The sequence below is a fragment of the Porites lutea genome, chromosome 13 (genome assembly GCF_958299795.1).
Source record: "Porites lutea chromosome 13, jaPorLute2.1, whole genome shotgun sequence".
In the NCBI taxonomy this organism is placed as follows: Eukaryota; Metazoa; Cnidaria; class Anthozoa; order Scleractinia; family Poritidae; genus Porites; species Porites lutea.
This window is the reverse complement of record NC_133213.1, coordinates 21268535-21282810: the sequence shown is the minus strand read 5'-3', so window position 1 is coordinate 21282810 and position 14276 is coordinate 21268535. Positions and strand designations below refer to the sequence as shown.

General features: G+C 39.7%; 3 protein-coding genes across 3 annotated transcripts; 1 reads left to right on the top strand and 2 right to left on the bottom strand.

Annotated features, from left to right (window-relative positions):
• The first annotated feature begins 21 nt into the window (after positions 1–21).
• LOC140922883 (putative deoxyribonuclease TATDN2) lies at positions 22–1537 on the top strand. The gene has a single exon (XM_073372920.1). The coding sequence runs from the start codon at positions 105–107 to the stop codon at positions 1140–1142; it is 1038 nt and encodes a 345-aa protein (XP_073229021.1). The 5' UTR covers positions 22–104; the 3' UTR covers positions 1143–1537.
• A 1869-nt stretch (positions 1538–3406) lies between these two features.
• On the bottom strand, positions 3407–7996 carry LOC140922541 (uncharacterized). Its single transcript, XM_073372519.1, has 4 exons — positions 7900–7996; positions 6104–6450; positions 4334–4531; positions 3407–3995 (listed from the first exon to the last, which is right to left on the bottom strand). Exons 1-4 carry the CDS (start codon positions 7994–7996, stop codon positions 3666–3668), a joined length of 972 nt encoding a protein of 323 aa, XP_073228620.1. The 3' UTR covers positions 3407–3665.
• A 3721-nt stretch (positions 7997–11717) lies between these two features.
• Positions 11718–12801, bottom strand: LOC140922540 (5-hydroxytryptamine receptor 7-like). Its single transcript, XM_073372518.1, has one exon. The coding sequence runs from the start codon at positions 12729–12731 to the stop codon at positions 11718–11720; it is 1014 nt and encodes a 337-aa protein (XP_073228619.1). The 5' UTR covers positions 12732–12801.
• Positions 12802–14276: the final 1475 nt, after the last annotated feature.

The window sequence follows — 14276 nt, the reverse complement described above, 5'->3', positions numbered from 1 at the left end:
TTCAAATCGCTTTCCCGGAAAAATTGCAAATTAAAGGTAAGCATGACCCGTTTCGCTGATTTTAGTTGCAGTTTGAGTGATAATTTGGTTAATTTGAGGAGCGAATGGATGGAAGAAAGTGTTTTAAGTGCGGCCAAACGGGGCACCTGAAAAGAGACTGCCCGGACAAAACAAACAACAATTTGCAAAGGGTGAAATGTTTTGCCTGTGGGAGACATGGACATTTTCAAAGAGACTGTCCAAACGTGGCGACAGGGGAACAGTTAGATTCAAGAAGTAACGCAAAACCATCTGCAAGTAAACAGCAAGTTGAGGTGGTATATCCAGAGTGCAAAACGACCTTTATAGACACTCACTGTCATTTGGAATACATCTTTGAAAGAGTTAGACACAACGGCACTTTTACTGACTTTAGAAAAAGGGTGTCGTTCCCTCCAAATTTTGAGGGTTGCATTACAACATATTGCGACCCAGCAGCGTTTTCGTCTTTCGGCACGTGGCGTGAGACCTTGTCCGAAGAAGGCGTATGGGGGACATTTGGATGTCACCCACATAACGCCAAATATTATAATGATGAACTAGAAGCTAAAATTATTCAGTGTTTGGAACACCCTAAAGCAATAGCATTGGGAGAGGTAGGGCTAGACTACTCATCACATTCAACCTCCCCTGCTGAAATCCAAAAACAAGTCTTTACTAAACAAGCTAATTGGGCTGTGACGTTGGGAAAACCTTTAGTGGTTCATTGCAGAGACGCTGAATCCGACACACTAGAAATTCTCCAAGCTTGTGTACCTCATGACTGGAAAATACATCTGCATTGCTTCACAGGATCAATGGATTTTGCGATGAAATTTTGCCAGGAGTTTCCAAATCTCTTTATAGGGATAACTGCATTGGTGACTTTTGCAAAGGCTAGGAATATTCATGAACTCGCATTTGACTTGCCATTAGAGAGGATTCTGTTGGAGACAGATGCTCCTTATTTTGTGCCATCTCAAGTTGCTGATAAACGGAACAAGTGGAGCAATCCAGGCATGGCCATTTTCACTGCTCAAAGGATTGCTGAAATTAAGGGTGTCACTTTAGAGGAAGTTTTGGAGACTGCAAGAAAAAACGCCTCAAAGATGTATGGTGTGTGATATACTTGATGTATCCTTTTATTTCAGAATAGTTTTATATAACCAGTTTTAAACACTTTTATAAACAGTTTTGATTCTTGCAATGCTTAAATTGGCATCCAGAACATTTAGTTATTTTTTCTGAGGCAAGACAGGGGGTGCTTATTAATTATTTTATTTTTATTACTCAAATTCCATGACATTACTTGTTCTTCAAATAAAATTAGATGTAAACTGAGCTAAATTAGAGGATATTGGTAGATCACCAATGGGAAAATGCCTGGATCTATTAATTGGGGTGTCTGGGACAGGACACATTGTTGTTACCTTGAGAATTTCTTGGCCTTTTGTCATCTCATTTGCTCTCCTCAGAGCCATGGTTGTAATGTTATCAAAAGGATTCCTTAGAACATGAATGAACTTGACCTAAATGCCAAGTTTCTGCTCCAGTTTCGTAATAGAATCAATTTCTTTGGTGTTAATCAAAATTCCTAAGGCTTGGGTCTTCTTACTCAAATTCCATGACGCTACTAATAGTCTTGTTTTTCAAATAAACGTACATGTGAACTGAGCCAAATGAGATTATTAGTGAGGTAGCAATACAACTTTATGCAGGGCTGTTCTCCGGCAGAGCCCAGTGGCCCCTGGGTTCTTACTTTTCCTCACCTACCCATCCCCTAAGCCAAAATTAACTCTTACTTCTCCCTTAGGGTAAAAGGCTTTCTTAGGGGAGGAGTAGGTGGGCAGTTTCCCAGAAACATACATGTATAATGATGCAGCATATGCTGGGCACCCTGGATTTCACTGTTCGAGACCATACCGTAAAATTCCGAAAATAAGCCCCAAGGCTTATATTTTTCAAAGGCCCTTTTTGAGGGGCTTATTTTTGGAGGGGCTTATATTCGGAGGGGCTTATCTAAGGAGGGAAATTTGCGTTTCACAATCGATAGGGCTAGCCTTACAGTTGGAAGTAAATTTATTGTTTTTCCTTTGTTTTACTTTGTATTTGAGGGCAATTTTCCGAGTACAAGCCCCCAGGGGGCTTATATTAATTTTTGGAGGGGCGATTTAACGGAGGGTTTTTTGCATTACTGGTTTGGGGGGCTTATGATTGGCGGGGCTTATACATGGAGGGGCTTATTTTCGGAATTTTACGGTAGGTTGTAGTTAACTTTTTTTTTTTTTTATCTCAGGTAGTTTTTATTTTTCCTTTGTTTCAATTTCATTACCTTACTTTACCATTCCCAAGAACAAAAACAAAACAAAAAATTATCTGAGATGAAAAATTAACTTCAACTTATAATCTGTCTGAATTTGATACAAGGTGCCTGTACTCAGTTTCTAGACAGCCAAGCCCAAGGAGCAAGAACTCACCCTCCCCAGCCATGACACTTATGACTAGTCAATCACTCCCCCCAAGCTCTGCTAGTAGCATTATGATTATGAGTCAGAACACTGATTTGGCTGTGCTAGCCCACAGGGAAAATTACTTGACTTTACACTGCTTTCTGACTTGAAACTCTAATCAAAGTGACAAAAACTCCCCTCCCCACACCCCTATTTTTTGACAACAAAAATACCAGCCAATCACCCACAGTTAGATCTGGGCTTGGCCTCTCCGCTGACACCTAGCAACAAGGCGAACCCCCCCTGGTTTTTCTTTGGCTACACTGGCTTCAAGCGAAAACTTAGCAGGCACCTTTTAGCAAAATCACACAGATATGTATACATGTTTATGTATAACTTGTATGCCAGACATTTGTCTGTGATTCAAGAAAATGTTCAACAGAATATTTTCTGCTGGCCAGCAAAAATTGTTGAGAACTCTTTCAATGATAGCTGCCTTTTTGAATAAATTATGTGAACTTCTCTGGTCAGCAGTTCTCTTAGTTAGTGTCACGCTAATTCATGCCTGGCAGTATGAACTGATCCCACATTTTCATGAAAAAATGACTTTAATCAGTTTATGAGGTTGTGGATGAACTGACTTCAAATGGGAGCAGAAATTTGTACTTTATAAAACCCAATTTACATCAATTTTATGGTACTTCAAGACCGAAATTTAGGAAAGCTAATGCATGGCAGAAGTTCTCTCTGATAGCCTGTGGCTAGCAGAGAAACAGTTTTGCGAGCTTCCTTTCACCACAAATTGTCTAAAGTTTTATAACATAATGTAAGAGCAAAAGAAACAACTACATTTTGGGAAAGCTACTCACTCAGTGCTAGTAGCCTCAAACAAGATCCTTCCCTTCTCTGGGCCAATCTATTTTCCCTATGTATGAAGGATCTTGACTTTGTATAAGAACTTTCATTATTTATTATTCATTTCACTTTTCACTTTTAGACTTGAGTTAGGTGAGATGAATGATAATTGTCACTGTAACTTTTACATTTGTGGACAAAATCCTATGGTGTTACCATTCAAAGGAAACCTCTTTAGCTAAACTTTTGCATAGTATTAGTTGTTTCTGAAGGGGTTTTATAAAAACAAATGACTTTTATAATATCTAAGTTCTACTTTTTCTAGTGTTAAAAATAAAAGGGTTAATCTTCAAATGAATATCTTTGAAGAAACGGATACTGTGCTATCAGACTCTGCACTCGTTTGATCTGTTTCCCAGTCCACTCCACATTATGCCGTGTCTGTGAGGGCCTTGGGTCCACAATTGAAGCACAGTCATGCAGGTATGTTGCAGTGCATGTGATTTCTAAGAAGTCACAAATCTTCAAAAGCGTTTTTCTAGTTTCCATCATGACATCTATACTTGCTACATCATGTACCCGACCAGGAAATTTCTTCTGTACTTCAAAGCTGCCTTGAGCTAGCCGACCGTAACTAGAGATGCTACCATCAAGTACCTTGGAATAATTTACCTGAATAAGGGTAACAAAATCAATTGGTGTACCCATGTACGACTCAGGGCTTAGGTCCTACAGTTCAACAAATAATGTGGTCACATCTCTTTAAAATTTTATGCCCCAAGAGTGACCAATATCAACTTTCTCCTATCAATGTAAATACATAATCAAGAGGAAATGTTATGAGAATTTTGTTAAAGATCGCTAAAGGAAAAATTCTTGGATCTATTATCAAATTCTCCCGACTTGTTATTTAAGGAAATGTGAGGATTCAGTCTGGAGAATTTGTATTTGGATATTGAGGCTTAAAGGCCTTAGACAGACACGTCTGGGACAGGACATATTGTCGTTACCTTGAGAATTTCTTGGCCCTTTTTCCTCTCATTTGCTCTCCTCAGAGCCATGGTTGCAATGTTATCAAAAGGATTCCTTATAACGTGAATGAACTTGACCTGAACGCCAAGTTTCTGCTCCAGTTTCTTAATGGAATCAATTCCTTCGGGGTTAATCAAAATTCCTGAGGCTTGGGCCGCCTTCTTATCGCCAATAACCTGTGGAAAATATCGTAAATCAAATAGCGGTTTTGTAAAAACAAGCCTAAACAAGGAGTTTGAGAAAGCTTGAATGACGTCACAGTTTAGTAAAAGCATTTGGTCATGTCTCGTGATAATTATCAAAAGGATTCCTTATAACGTGAATGAACTTGACCTGAACGCCAAGTTTCTGCTCCAGTTTCTTAATGGAATCAATTCCTTCGGGGTTAATCAAAATTCCTGAGGCTTGGGCCGCTTTCTTATCGCCAATAACCTGTGGAAAATATCGTAAATCAAATAGCGGTTTTGTAAAAACAAGCCTAAACAAGGAGTTTGAGAAAGCTTGAATGACGTCACAGTTTAGTAAAAGCACTTGGTCATGTCTCGTGATAATTATTTCAATTTGTTAAGTCGTCTTGGGCTATGTTTAAAGAGCACGTTTTTATTCTGTATCCTCTCTGGTTCCGAAATATTATAAGAGCAAAAATTCAAGGTGGACCAGGGAGGTGCATGGCTGCAACGAGCCCACCACCGCACACCAAAACCCTCCACCACCTACCACTGTTGAGTATGAACTAACATACCATGCGCCTGAAGTTTAATGGATGCCGAAAGACTGCATATTTCTAGCGGTTATCGAAAGGAAACGATTGCCAAATGCAAAACTGCATTCGAAGGCTCACGAAAGTTTACAGTTGTTATTGGCGGCAAAACCTGTCTCCCAAGGCCAGGCCCACACGAAACCAGCGAATCCTCTCTCCGAATCCGCATCGTTTTGAAACCGCTCTCCAGAGTGGTTTAATAATGCCCCGTGTGCACAGTAACAAAATATGCGCTTTCAAAAATGTCTGGATTCGTGTGGACGGGAAAATCCTTAAATAAGACCAGGTTTAATGAGCCCGCGATACTGAGCACCCCACCCAAACCCTTGCTTTCACCTTGCTTTCACTAAAACCGCTGAACGACAAAGCCTGGTTCAGGTCATTGTTATCTACATACATACATTTATTTGATAAGTAGGTTTGAAATAAGCAACTGTACTGCTACAGCTGATGTGGACCTACTATTACTAATAAGTCTAGATAAGAGAGCAAAGATTTACAATACAATTATTTAAGATAAAAAAGACTAATCAAATAATTTAAAAATATGCAAATTCAGGGTTCTTGTTACAATTTACTGAGCATTCCTTTTGAAAACTGATGTCCCTAACATAGGTCTTGATCGATTTTAGCTTTCTTTTAAAAGAGTGAGGGTTTTCAAGCTGTTTGATAGTGTCAGGTAAAGAGTTCCAGGCAATTGCAGCTCTGTGTTTAAATGAACCACGTCCCTGTTCGCTTCTTGGCCTAGATACAACAACGTTTAACGATTTCCTAGGACTATAAGAAGAAGCGTTCTTAACAACTAAACTATTAATATCACATAACTCTAAATTATAAAAAAAAAATCCGGCTAAGGTCTTCCTGTGGACGCGGCCTCAATCATTCTCGTCCCCAGAGCCCGTCGTTTCTTAGTCACATGTTCGCTACAAATTAAGCCGAGTGACTCTGGGAACGAGAACGGGCCTCAATGACCTTGAATGTCACCTACCTGAATGCTTCCATTGAACGTCCCTTGCCATTCGTCGTGCACATTGTAATGATACTTCACGGGCTTGTTACCGACTGGCCTCGATCGCACGCCAAACATGACATCATAGTGAGACTTTGCAAGAAGCAGTTCGTAAACATAATATTTCTTCCTCAGCGTCAGTAGCGGGTTTTCAATCCACTCTTTCAAGATGTTAAAGTCGTTGGCAATGATGACGTTTGGGTGGGCATCTAGCAACGAGGCAAGTAATGTATGGCGGCTTCTATTGTAGCCAATAAAAAGCAGAAACGTTTTTACTTGGTCGTACATTTTTGCGTCTATATGTGGTAGATTAGGGACCTGTGAAACTAAAGGTATTGAGATTTTATTATTACAGTCTTACTGAATGTCGACTTTGACCATACGGCTTCAGTAAAGCCTTTGAAAGCAGACATTGTTGGTACAGTGGAACCTCTCATTTGGCAGTGGCGGATCCAGGAGAGGGGGCCCCCTCCCCTTTAATTTTAGACCAAAATGAGGCCCGAAGGGCCGAAAAAAATTTTTTGGGAGATCGCTCCCCCCCCCCCCCCCCCCCCACTTATGTAAAGGTCTGGATGACCGTCTTCCCCCCCCCCCCCCCTTATCTCAAGGTCTAGGGGACCGTCTCCGCCCCCCCCCCCCCCATCTCAAGGCCTGTTATCCGGAACTGTTTAGTACGCCTCTATTCAAAGGACACCTCCATTCAGACAACTGAAAATTGTTGACATAATCTTTGTATTTATTACCTCTATTGAAGGGACTCCTCTATTCCGGGGAAAATGACACTTTTTTCGGGTCTCAGAATCTGGGTTTAAACTCCATTCAGGGGACACTCAACACTCAAAATGTGACTGACCACGAAAATCGTTCGTTGCTTATTTTAAGTATACACTTGTCGCAATGGCGACAGCCCAAAACATGAGCTATCTCACTCAAATCGATGCACTATGCTTACGGGAATTGAACACAAAGTCACAGAGATAAGTTTCTCATAATTTTTTATAAACATCTAGCTGCTTGAAATGATGACTGCAGCAGATGCCGAGGCAGAATAAAAAGTATATGTATTTTATTTGTTGGTTAATTTTTAACAAACCCCAGCCTTACCTCTATTCAGGGGACACTTGTGTTGGTCCCACGGGTGAAGAGAGGTTCCGCTGTATGTGCGTTTCCATACATGCAACTAAATTTTGAGTATGTTGTACAATTCTTGTTCTGCCTCTATACCGGCTCAAAGACCTCGATCCAATGAAAATTATCAACTGCTAGTCTGTTGTTTTCTTCGACCCTCGATGAGTAATGAGCCTGAGCCCTCGATACGGTCATGTGATACCGGTCAGTAGATGGCCCATTTTGAAAGCTGTCGATTGAGTTCGAGTGGATGGCGTATATCGCATATTGCTGCTTTGTGTGTCTGGGATTCACATTGGCTTTCACTAGCCGGAACACCGGACAGAGATCGGTCAGTCGCACGGTCACGTGACGGTTTTTTAAACTGATGATGCGCATGAAGCTCCGCTATAAATGTCACGCCTGAGCCACAGACGTAACTAAACTTGTTATAGTGAGTGTGAAAAATCAAACTTCAGGAAATAGCAGGGCATTTATTAGATAAAATTGTACGTTAATGGAACGGTCATCTAGAATTTTTTAGCCTTCCTCAAGTAATAGAAAATTCTGGGGAATATTTGCTTGTCCGAACAAATGATTTACAGAAGAGTCGTTGGGTGTCCCTGATTAGTACCCGAGCTTAACCCCTTTCCCTCTACTTCTCCTACCTTTAATTACGTAATCTGGAGTTAGATACGTTGACAGAAGTAGATAGACTGCAATAGCAGCCAGGGAAATGGCGGCTAGTAAAATCTTGGACGGCATTTTTATTTGCTATGATTCCCAGTCTGAAAAACAAAGAAAAACAGTATTTCCAAAAACAGAGTATTTGTTTGCCTGTAACCATTCCGCCCCTACCTAATATTTTATAAACATGATAGCGTGCTTATTTACAAATTTAATTTTGAACCGTTTAGAACATTCTTTCAAGAAACTGTAGTCATTCTTTATTAGCTTCTTCTAGGCTCTAAATCGCGACAGGCAAAAAAGCAACAAATAATAATTGTAATAATAAAATAAAAAATAGGAAGCGAGGGCGGCCCCCTGTCGCTCGTCAGTAGTCTTCCTAGCCTGCGAGCAACTGCTCTCCATTTATGGCGAGTGAAGCAAGCCACGTGACGCGCGAGCAAGCGGCGAAGTTGCGACGGGCGTCTCCTATCGCGTGCGGCTCTCGCGAGAATTCTCGCGACTCTTCCAAATGGAAGGCTATAGCTTTCCCGCTTCCTCTAAAAGTTTTTACAAGGCTAAGCCGGGCGCACGGACCCGCGAAAAGCGCGAATGGGGTGTGATGGGAACAAGCGCCGAGCGCGTTTGGTGATGAATGGGAAGGAAAAACAGAAAGAGAAGAAAGGCGCTTCGCTCGCTTATTCTTATGGAAGCTTTAGGACTATGGTTTGTTAGCGATATCTGTGACTCCCAACTTATACACTACGTCTTCCCGGCCGATATTCCATCTTAAACAAGCTCACTCATGCTAAACGAATTAAAGTACGCTTATAATTGGGCCAGTTCAATCCAAATTGATAATTATATATCCTAACTGTCTGTTCATTTTTAAATCACGGCAAACATGCACTACAATCAGATCATCTGTAGCTACCGTTCCTTGTTATATCGTCAAAGTAAAGAAAACGTGAATGCATACATTACCTGTACGTTGACTTTTTGGTGTTAAGTCAGCTCTTAAATGTTTCTGCAATGGTCTCTCTTGTACTAAATTCTAATATTCATAATTGCACCCGTGATAACGCTGCTTCAATGGGTAGATGACCTTTTAGCATGTTCAATGAACAAATGAAATTTAGATTGAAGCAACATTTCCCAACTGAAATTGTCTATTTAACAATTGTCCCAAACTTATTCATTTGTTACAAAAGTCGTCTCCTAGGAAACGAATGCTCCCGCAGGTTGAATGTAAAATGCTGCGTTTTTTCATGGAACTTTTCGTTGTTGGGTAGCATGACTTTTGTTTTGTATCGATCAATTTGAATGAAAATGCGCCAAAATATCTGAAAAGGTAGTATAAGACCTTAAAGTATTTTTCATGTCTACATTCTATTTATTTATTTTCTCCATTTATTATATATTACAGGGCATTTAATATATCATATTACAGATTTGAAGATGAGAAGTGCGAGATATGGTAAAACTAATTACATGCCCTTTGATTAAATTACAGTTTTATTTTAGGATAAAAGAGAAAAAATAGAAGTATATGAAGTAAGAAATATGTAAGAGAGAGGAAAAAAGGAAAGTACCCAAAAAATATAGAACAGTAAGGGTTGATGTGGCGATGATTAATACTGAGCTGTTGTCGTTTCACGTGTAGGTAAAGGAGTCTCATTCCAATAACAACATCCTATAACTGTTGGATAGATTTTTCTTATATTTACTCTAAAGGTGCTGGGATCGGATTTAGGTGCTGCAAGGATGCACTTCTGGTGTCATAAAAATGATCGGTTACAAGAGAGTAATTCCCTAAATAAAGTAATGCCAGCCTTGGGGGCCAGTTATTAATAGTCTAAGACCCTGTTTACATGGAGTGGGGGACCCCGGTCTAGTGGGGTAAGTTTCTTTTGTTTTGTGTCCCCCAGAGCGTGAAAACAAAAGAAACCAACCCCACAAGATCGGGGTCCACCACTCCATGTAAACAGGCCTTTAGAGTGTTTTCACTCACGTGGCCAGCATCTATGCAAATTTATTGGGACAAAAGAAAGCATTTACATAAGAAAAGAGTTCAACTCCCACAGGATTGGTTTGGGACACCAACATGGCCGACGATTCATTGTTTTGGGACACCAATATGGCCGCCGTGACGTCATATGAAAACACTCTATACAGAGTTAAAACGATGTTTAACATTATTAAGGGCGCGTTTGATTGCCGGTATTCCGGAATAAGAATAAGCGGAATGAACTCTAGAAATCACTTATTTTGGCGTTCATTGCATTGCAATATCTAGAAATCTGCTTGAAATAAAATATTTCTTTTTGTATTTATGACGTTTAATTGGTATTTGAATTACGGGACAAGAGATATGAAAAAACTTTTGCGCTTTCTTTAATATTCCGCTCAGTGAATACGCTCAGTGGAAGGCACTAAATCCCGTTTTAATGTGGACATTCGTCACTTTAAAATATCGTTTGCAGTTAAAAGCTGAGTGTCAAGAAGGCCTTAAGCCAAACTATAGAGTATCCTTTTTGCACTAATAGGCAACTTACATAAGGTTGATTTTAAGAGCCCATTTTTACCTAAGTTAGATTTCTTTGAAGTAAAAGGCTCTCATAAGTTTCTGTACCCCGGCTTCAGTACATTATAGACTTCTAACTAACTAACAGAAAAAAAGTAGTTTATCTTGCCCCACACGATACAACGCTACACGTTGCTAGGCAATCTTTCTAAACGTTAGCAATTGCAATTGCTTTTGTTCATACGTGAAAGTTAATTTAATTTATTGTCAAGCTTCGTGTCCGATATTCGTATACATGTATGCACATGCGAAAAGCATTTGCTGCTTAATTGTGTTATCGTATTGTAATCAGCAAACTTCCTTGCCACATTTATTCCAAGGCAGTTAATTCAAATTTGTTTATTCTACAATTTTACGAAAAGGATGATAGTTTTCACATAGGTTATTAGAAACACTTGTCACTTGCGAGAGGTATGACTGTGATTTGCATAAAAAAGAGACCGGCTACCTCAAGTTAAACTGGGTTGTCTTAGGAAAGGTGATATTTTTCGCGAAAAGTGATAGAGTGATAGTTTAAAACCTACATTTTCCCTGATGCACTGCCCAAGGAAAAATTGTTAGTATTTGGATAGTACTATCTAAAACTCTGTGTGAAAGTCACTAATTTATCCTCAATGAATACCACCAATTTGACGCATGACAAAAGGTGAAAAGTTCGGAGTACCCTCACATTCTCTCTTTTTTTTCCCATCTTCTCTTCTTTTCTTTTCTCTCCTTTGTTTTACGTCCTTTTTAGTTCCTGACGCTTCTTATCTACCTACTTAATAGAGGTGATTGTTGTGGTTCAATTAAACCACGATTGATCAGACAACGAATAATAAACCTTCATTGGATCAGTTCTCAGTGCCAGGGCTGCCATTGCCATTATCTTTTAGTCATCATCGTTGTCATCATCACCATTCGTATCATCATCATCGTCGTCACTATCGTCATCGTGATCATCATCATCATCATCGTCATCATTATCATCACTGATATGCGGGGCGCGAATTTGCTGGTTAATACACCCCCAGGAATACTATTGGCTGTTCGAAAATGTCATGACTTCTATCTCTGTCGTAATGATTCTGGTAATAATCATCAGCTTCCTCGTCGCTCTAATGATCATTATCATCAGCAGCAGCAGCAACGTCACGACCATTATCATCATCGCTACCTTCATCATCACAAAAACTATCATCATCATCATCATCATCATTATCAACAACAACAACATCACCATCATGACTATTTACATTAGACGTATTGCTCATCCGTCCTTTCTGGCGATTTCTCAGCAGCTTTATCGCAATCGTTCGCTCTTTCTACCAGCAAAGAAGGCATCCGTGATCTCCTCCTCTCGAATAAGGATTTCAGCGCCGTTTTAAAATCTCTTCTGAAGAATGTATACAGCACAGGATTTATGATAGAAGTCGTATATCTGACGAGAACAAAAACGTGCGATGGAATTCTTAACTCATCCCCATTGTAGGATATCCTAAACAACAACATCAGAACATACCATGGTAACCAACAGACCAGGAATATAGTTGCCATGGAAGCGAAGAGTATCAAGCACCTTTTTTCAAGAGCAGCTTGCCTGGCTTGTCGACTGGACCTCTGTTTTGAAGGCTTCCTGCAGTGGGATCTGCCTTGCTTTGAAATAGCCAGAAAAATCACCACAAACGCGTATATCATGAATGAATAAGGCAACAAGAAGACAGTAATTAGGCAAAATATAACATGTCCGATGGACAAGTGTGTTTGTAGGGCTTTATCCTCCATGTTAACCCAGGCGAAGGGGATGAAAGCCACAATAACAGACGCTACCCAAACAGCAACCAGTGCTTTGATAACTGTCTTCTTTTTTATCAGGCGATGAGTCACTGGCCAGATTATCGACAGGTATTTCTCGGTTGTCGCAGCGAGGATATGATAGCAGGCCGATATTGCAGTCAGATTGTTGAGAACGCCGACCAGAAACACCAAGTGAAACTTCAACTTCGGAGAGGTTATGACCGGTGTGAACGCCACTAAGATGAACACAGGAATGTTTATAACCCCAGTGGTAAGATCGCAAACAGCCAGACTGAAAAGGACGTAGTTTGGCCGTGTACGAAGCTCTTTTCTTTTTGCAAATAAAATGAAAACCAACCCGTTTGCGATGACAATTAGTATCATAATAGGAAGGAGCTGAGCGATAGCCTCTCCATCAACCTCGTTCTCATTGACGCGGCCTGCCTGGACACTTGGACTGGTGTGATTTGACATCTCTGTGACTACAGGCAGTCAATGTACAAGTTATAGTTTGTCTTGTTGTGTTATATCTCGTAGTGTTTTCAGGGAACCTGAAAGGGGTGAATGGAATTAATAAAACTGTATCACACTTTTATGCTATATCACAGTTCTGGATGGTTATTAAAAACTTGTTTCATTAGCATAAAGTTTTAGCTCTAGCTTGCTAATGATACAAAACTTTTAAACGATGACTGAGGTTTCATTTAAATTGTTCAAACATTGTTCTCCAAGGTTGTTCTTGCTTCAGCGTTTTGTTATCCATTTTAAGCTGTAGTTATAAAGGTGGCTCGAACTTATTTGTTAGCGTGTGTTTGACGTTTCTAAATCGTACCATGCCAGTGGAAAGATTTAAAGATTTTGTCGACTCCCTTGATTTTTGGTATCCCAAGCGAAGATTGGCGACACTTTAAGCAACTATTATTAATTTCCTCGTGGGTATAAAAGCGTCCGAAATGTCATTATATTTTAGCACCGTATGTTCCCTTTCTAATGCGAAATATTAAAGCAACCAATTCCAGCATATAGATTAATTTGTTTATCATCTCCTTGTTCAAATATGGAATATCATTACATATTCACTAGCACTTTAAGTACATGTACATTTGAATTTTTTTTCCATTCTCGTTATCCCCGAGTGGCAAACCTTCCGAGCAAATGAAACCAAACCAAAGATCTTGAATATAGATACAGATCTCAAGGACCAAAGCCATTTTCGGCATTGCAGCTAAAAAGTGGTTTGAAATACTGCCACTGGTGGCTTTATATCGTCTCCAAAAGGGATCCTAAGGTGATAAAAACTGGTAAAAGCCTTCGATCCGTAGATGACATATTTTGCTTAAAAAAAAATCTTTTAAAATAAAGGAACAACGATGATGCGAAGTCAGATCAGGAAGAGATAAATAATTTAACTCTGCATGTAGCAATAAGTTCTTCTTGTAGCGCTCACTGTGTTCGCTGTAGGCACAGGTGCCACAAGCGAAATATGACCGTAACGTTCAGAATGTAAGGATTTGTATGAGAGAAAAAACACTTTTGTTACTTTCATGGGTGTATATGCACTCCGCTACTTTTTCGTCAACAAACGCAACATTTATTTTAGCATAGCATTAGTTATAAGTTAGAAATGACCAGCATTATGTTTAGCGAGATTTGTGATGATGTTTTTCAACTGTTTTTTTTTTTCTCATTTAGAGTACCAAAATTGCAGAAGCAGTTTAATCACATTAAGTTTGTAAGTAACAATTGTGTTTTTATAATATAAACACCAATGAAATACCAGGTGAGCTTTCGCGCGAAAACATGAAATCCTATCTTCAAACTTGAAAATAACGGGCGCTCTCCATTCAGCCCAAAATTCCGGAAATTTTCGGTTAGAAATCAAATGGAACGGACCATTTCGGTTTGGTCCGACCAGAATGTATATTTGGGACCACCTTTTAAGTTCACTTTGACCGCCTGGTCATTTCGGTCGGTCGGACTGAAATGTCCCTTTTTCATTTGACAAAATTGTTGTTCCCA

What these genes read in the sequence shown, in the direction of transcription:
- LOC140922541 (XM_073372519.1), bottom strand. Translation starts at nt 7,996, where the DNA reads ATGCCGTCCAAGATTTTACTAGCCGCCATTTCCCTGGCTGCTATTGCA. An exon ending in TCCAGATTACGTAATTAAAG is followed by an intron (nt 6,451 to 7,899) that starts GTAGGAGAAGTA and finishes CAATACCTTTAG; the next exon opens with TTTCACAGGTCCCTAATCTA. An exon ending in AGGGCCAAGAAATTCTCAAG is followed by an intron (nt 3,996 to 4,333) that starts GTAACGACAATA and finishes ACCCTTATTCAG; the next exon opens with GTAAATTATTCCAAGGTACT.
- LOC140922540 (XM_073372518.1), bottom strand. Translation starts at nt 12,731, where the DNA reads ATGTCAAATCACACCAGTCCAAGTGTCCAGGCAGGCCGCGTCAATGAG.
- LOC140922883 (XM_073372920.1), top strand. Translation starts at nt 105, where the DNA reads ATGGATGGAAGAAAGTGTTTTAAGTGCGGCCAAACGGGGCACCTGAAA.